The 6043-nt window shown below is 42.8% G+C and overlaps 1 protein-coding gene across 1 annotated transcript; it reads right to left on the bottom strand.

Annotated features, from left to right (window-relative positions):
* Positions 1-371: 371 nt before the first annotated feature.
* CTSL (cathepsin L) lies at positions 372-5517 on the bottom strand. The gene is made up of 8 exons (XM_075277823.1): positions 5465-5517; positions 4513-4643; positions 3327-3449; positions 2955-3104; positions 2299-2523; positions 1342-1507; positions 1134-1251; positions 372-662 (listed from the first exon to the last, which is right to left on the bottom strand). Exons 2-8 carry the CDS (start codon positions 4636-4638, stop codon positions 563-565), a joined length of 1008 nt encoding a protein of 335 aa, XP_075133924.1. The 5' UTR covers positions 4639-4643; positions 5465-5517; the 3' UTR covers positions 372-562.
* Between the last annotated feature and the right edge of the window lie 526 nt (positions 5518-6043).

Genomic DNA, 6043 nt, shown 5'->3' on the forward strand with positions numbered 1-6043 from the left:
CTGTGTTGGTATTCCAACTGGGGGAAGTCTGCATGGGAACCCCTGAATAGAATACCAGAGGCAGTTGCAAGCACTGTGCAGTAAAAGCACATGTACCCCATAAACTAATGGGGTTTGTGTGCTGACTGAACACTGCCTGCATGAATCAAGGGGGAGGTGCACGTATGTGGACACCAGAGTGCCAGCACAGATGTGAGTGAGGGGTTCAGTATGTTTGACCACCAGCTATAGTAGGAGGTTGCTAAACTTTATACTCCAAGCATTAGAATGCATTACCAAAGATACCTTTCCAACCAATTGTGATCTGTATTCATGCATACAGATAGTGAATAGTGATGAGAAACTAACTCATACAGTCTCACCACATGCAATAGGATTAAACAAGTTTTATTTTACATTATAAAAACATGAATCAAAATAAAAACATTTAAACAGTACTAAAATACAGCTTCATAGTGGTTCCCAGCAAGTAGTTGAGATCCTGCAGCATATTCACAGCTGTTGAACAGAGTAACACATGAGAACAGGTGCCTAGTGTCTTAAAATGAGAGTCTTTGTAAAACTAAACTAGAGGATAGCTAGCAGCTGTGGCAACACCGCAGTGATTTTTCCTGTCTTTGGCAAGGTAGATGTAACCTTCGTTTCCCCATTTCTCACTCCAGCTAAGAAAAAAAAACAAACAAAAAAAACAAGTGTTACATACACAGGAACTTGAACAAGGTTATTTCTATAAAATGCTATTAAGTCTATTTTGTCTAAACATAAAGGGTTGATATTATGTATGATCTGAGACTTTAGAACTTCACTTAATATAAATTGATACCAGTGAGCTATATAAAGAAGTCATCCTTAAGACTTCAGAATTTACAGATTCGAGATTAATGTAGATTACCTGTAGTGGTACTTTGTTATACCAGGCAGACCAAGACTGACAGTCAAGCTAATAGAACATTAGGACCCCTTTAGAGTTCAGACTGCCCAAGCATAATCCACACTGCATCTGCCAATTGCACCCTGCAACTAGTCCTTCTCACACGAGAGCACTTGGACATCAATGAAGTCACATTTCTAGTATATACACTGACCACCTTTTGTCACTTCCCTACAGTTTTTACTTTGTCAACCCCATGTACCTGTTTTTAATTATCCAGTATCTCTTCCCATCAACATCTTCTCCTTCAAATCCATAGCCAACAACAAGGACACCATGATCCAGGTTTTCACTGCTGCAGTCAGGCTCATAGTATATACCTGTAAGACATATACAGTTAGGAAATGCAAAGCAGTTACCTACAGATCAGCATTAATCTGCACCACTGAGTATGGTAGTCTGAAACTCACCACTCTGATAAAACTGAAATGATTGATGCCCAGCATCAATGGCCACAGACACAGGACCAACTGAGGCTACAGCTTTCATCAGATCCTTCTCACTTCCGGACTTTATATCCATGAAACCGGTGTCATTTGCAACACTGTTATCAGGATTGTACTGACAGTCCTGGTCCTAAAACAATAAGCAGATTGTTAGGCATTTCTTACAACAGAACAGAGTCAATGCTGGAGAATTAAGATGCTTGGCCTCAACTGACATTTTGTCGTGTCCCATAAGACATAATTGAAGTCTATGCCACTTACCACAAAGAGGACCTTTCGCCATCTCCACCAATTTAGCATGTTAATAGGCACCACTATACTGATTCAAGTGCAGGCTAGAAACTTTTAGAATTCATTCCAGAGCAGCAAGTGCAGTTAGTTTAGGTACAGATGTGCCATTTAAGCATTTAATTTTTTGTAGGTCGATGAGTGTGCAACACTTCAGAGCCCTCATGGTTCAGCAGGGAAGCAACAGTGGAACTCTAAATGCAACCTCACACCAGATGACCACATTCATTGTCACCTGGTCCATTTGTAGCACAGTCCCATCCAGAGCTGCTTTACAGTGAAGAGGCCAGAGTGCTCACCCAAATACTGAATGTTTGACACCCACCAACCCTGACCCATCTAGATGATAACTCTTAAACTCAGAAGACACCTTTTAAAGGTTTTGCCCTGGGAGCTTAGGTTCACTTAAATGATCCAGCTGACTTAATGGACCCATAAGTTTTGGCCTCGTCCCAATCGCCAAGTATTATTGAGAGCAGTGCTGACCCAGTACCACCTCTTCTCATATCACCACTAGTTTGCTGTGAGATGAAAGCAGCACTCCATCTCATGATGGAGCAAGTTCAACAAATGAACCTCAAACTCCAGCCAAACCACTTAACATACAACCCCAAAGGGCAACAGCATGCTTACCTTGCCAACATATGGGTAAGACTCTTCAGAATCAATGCCATGGTTGTCCAAAACATATTGAAAGGCTTGATCCATGAAGCCTCCATTGCAACCTTGATTGCCTTCTGGTGTAGAGCAGTCAACAAGGTTCTGCTCACTTATGGACACTAGTTTTCCAGTCTTTCTGAAGTGTTGTCCTTCCAGAGCTCCAGTGGCACTAAAAGCCCAGCATGATCCACACTGGCCCTATACATAAAACATGCTAGGATTAGAGAAAAACCTGAAGTGTGAAGTTGAGTCACTTATCAGTTCTATTAGATTTTGCAAACTACACAAGCTAAAAGAACCAGCGATTTGAGACAGATTGCATAATAGTTTTATTAAATTGTATATTACTTTCATAACAATGGCCATGAATTAGAGGATCATTGCTGCTTCTAACTGACCATGCTTTTCAGCCATCTGTGAAGCAAAACAAAGTTGGCCTGTGGAAGGGAGTCATTGTTTTGGCTTTACCAACTCCAGACCTGGCAATTTTTTTATATATATATATATATATATATATATATATATATATATATATATATATATATCTCATACACACACTCTTCTCAAACCATCCTTTAACCTTGATTTATATTAGATATGATATGTCTGAAAGCCAGTGTTATACATACCTGATCTTTAACAGGGGTTACATATCCTTCTTTACGCCAATCAACACTCTTAGGGGCTTCATAGTTGTTTGGAGGCATGAAGGTTGACCCACTCTTCCTATCGGTCTTGTGTTTGTAGCCGTTCATTAATTGTCCAAACTCTTCATTAGTCTAAGACAGAAGTTAACAAGCACACAAGATAAATTCTTACTGCATTTATATAACATGCTAGTTTTAGGAAAGGCCACAGATGGAAGGCAATCATTGTCACATCACTGACCTTCCATCAAGACACCTTTCCCACACAGATGCAACACAACATTACTACTGCCAAGTTAGGGCAATGTATGTCTACCTACATAGACAGGCCAAAGTTGTTCCTAATGTACTCACCATATCACCGAAGTAGTTCATGCCAAGCCTGTAAGTGTGCCTCCCCATTGAATATTCCAAGTTGTGAATTTCAATGGCTTTCAGATTTTTCTCCCATACCAAGCGCCTCCAGCCACTTTCCCTCTGTAAAGGAAGTCAGATTTTCAGCAGCAAACCCTTAAAAGTTTCATTTTAGAAATGACAGAGCAAGCACAAGTCTTAAATCTTAAATATCAATAAAGCAAACTAATCCAGTCAAGCACAAGCATGTCTGAGTACAGCTGAAACCCCATTAACTTGATCAGAAGTTTACAGCAATGCTAGGAAGACTATGGACAAGCAAATTCTGGAAACTCAATTGAGCAAGAAACAGACTTCTGCAAGTGAATGCCACTCACATGCTGCTTGAGGTTCATTGATGTTGTAGCACTTACAAGCCAACACAATGTGCACCAGATAACTAGCTTTACATTAAAGGGATTTTAAGGTCTATAATGGCTATTAAGGGGTTAAAAATGCACCCACATACTTTAAGCAGTGATTTATTGTTATCTGTGGCACTTCCTAGTATCTTCTGCCTTTGTTTACAAGGTGTTAAGCTTCCTTCTATGTCACTTCCTGTGTATCTGCTATGCTACCTCATTGTCACTGCCCCCCTGCTATCCCACCCACTGCTAGGGCCCTCCTCCCTAAACTGTCCTGCCCACTGCTAGTCCTTCTTAAGTAACAAGTCTACTCCCTCCCACATTGCATCATACTTACCTAGCTTCCAATCGGAGAGCTCCTTTCCTCTTCACTGTGTGCAGGCTGGAAGTACCTGTGAGGCCTGCGCAGTACAGTGGAGTGCCATCTCTACTGCAGCCTTGCAGTCACCTCCAGACTGCACACAGTGAAGAGGAAAGGAGAAGTCTTAAGTCAGAATCTAGGCAAGTACTGGTGTTCATTTAGCGGTGAAATAGAACATCACCAGATCAGAATATGGGCAATGCTTTTAATACAAGTTAGGCGGGGGCAGGAGAGTTTAGGGGAAGGTTTGTAGTTTATCATGAACAACCCCCTTAAGCAACATTAAATTCAGGGTAGAATTCACTAAGATCACAAATATCCAGCAAAACCAAGCAGTAACTACAGATATTGTCCAACATTCAGCATGATTGAGACTTACATAGTTTGCACAACTGGTCACTATAAACATTGAGATACTTACCGCATCATAGGATTTTGAGTAGAAACTTAGGAACTTCTCCCAGTGTGGATCCAACAATGGGTCACGTGCAGGAGCCGCAAGAACAGTAGTTAAACAAAGGCCGATGGCAAATATGTATAGAGTCATGGTTGCTGCAAGAGAACAAGATAAAGGGTTAACAGCATAGCAAAGTTTACAATAGGACAAAGTACATACACAAGATGGAGCCTTCGGGAGTATACACAAGTAACCTGTCCTACAAAGCAGGAGTAGCCCAATAGACCCTTAGTATATAGAGGCTGAACACTGCATGTCCTCAATTGTCCCTTATGTGGCCAATTGTGCCCTGATGACTACCCATCTCATACCAGTGTGCCACAGAAGGTGCAAACCTAGCACAGCCCCCATTACTGATATACAAGGGACAGGTTCACCTTGTTCTGCACCAGCCACATGAATGCTATACCTGCTCAGTCTATAGGCTACACTGAACGAAAACCAAGTGGAAATGAAGGACATTCCCAAATGCTCCCTCCCCCAACACCCACCATGTGCTCACAATAAACAACCCCCCACCCCGGGGCCCCGTATAGGACAGGAAGCTCCAGGTTACGTCAGCTGGATGTGCAAGACCAAGCCCAGAAGGACGGGAAACATGAGGAATCAGAAGCGCTGACTCATCAGCCGGGGCAGGGAGGGGACGAGCACAGCAGCAATACCGGCCAACTGAGGAGCAATGGTGGGTAGGCAGCGACAAGTAGGACAGCTAGTGACTGTGCCAGGAGAGGGAAGGGGTTATAGCACTGCGGGAAAAGGAGGAGACGGGAGCCTTCCCACTGGATACACGCTCATAGCGATAGACAGGGGCACACACTACAAGTACCAAACACTACCCGCGGAGGAACCAGCGACCCATCATATACGGTCCTCGTATCATCGCCCTTCTCCACCCACCACTCTGCCCAGCACCTACCTCGCTGCAGGATCTCTTGCTAGGAATTGCAGGCATTGTCTGGCCCGGCGATCTTTTATAGCACGACTGTGGCACCGCCCACACTACGGTTCCCGCATCAGGATTGGTCGATCCTTTGCCCGCGGGGCTCATGTGACTGGAGAGCGCGTGACTTGCTTTGTTGTTGTGATGTGGAGGGGAGGGGTATAGGCCGTGTGATAACTATAATGCTATATATGCATGTATTATATGTGGTGGTGGTATCATAGCATGGAGAGTATCATAGTAACCCTGCCAGTGTATGGCCCTAGGTTTAGTGGTGGTGCTATATCTGGTAGTAACATAGTATTCCTGCCAATGTATATAGGTCCTAGGTTTAGTGATTGTGCTATGGTAGTAACATAGTATTCTTGCCAGTGCATGGGCTCTAGGCTGCGAAATGAAATTATTATTATTATTATTATTATTATTGTTGTTTACTTATATAGCATCATTAATTCCATTACATTTGGGGGTTACATACAATACACAAGTTATACAGGTAGATATAATACTAACAGTGACCGACTGGCGCAGTGGGGTAGAGGGCAATGCCCTTGA

The sequence above is a fragment of the Leptodactylus fuscus genome, chromosome 1 (assembly GCF_031893055.1).
Source record: "Leptodactylus fuscus isolate aLepFus1 chromosome 1, aLepFus1.hap2, whole genome shotgun sequence".
In the NCBI taxonomy this organism is placed as follows: domain Eukaryota; kingdom Metazoa; phylum Chordata; class Amphibia; order Anura; family Leptodactylidae; genus Leptodactylus; species Leptodactylus fuscus.

Coding starts and splice junctions, on each gene's coding strand:
- CTSL (XM_075277823.1), bottom strand. CDS start 4,638: ATGACTCTATACATATTTGCCATCGGCCTTTGTTTAACTACTGTTCTT. Junction 3,105..3,326: donor TGAACTACTTCGGTGATATG/GTGAGTACATTA, acceptor CTTCTGTCTTAG/ACTAATGAAGAGTTTGGACA. Junction 663..1,133: donor TACTGGATAATTAAAAACAG/GTACATGGGGTT, acceptor TTTTTTTCTTAG/CTGGAGTGAGAAATGGGGAA.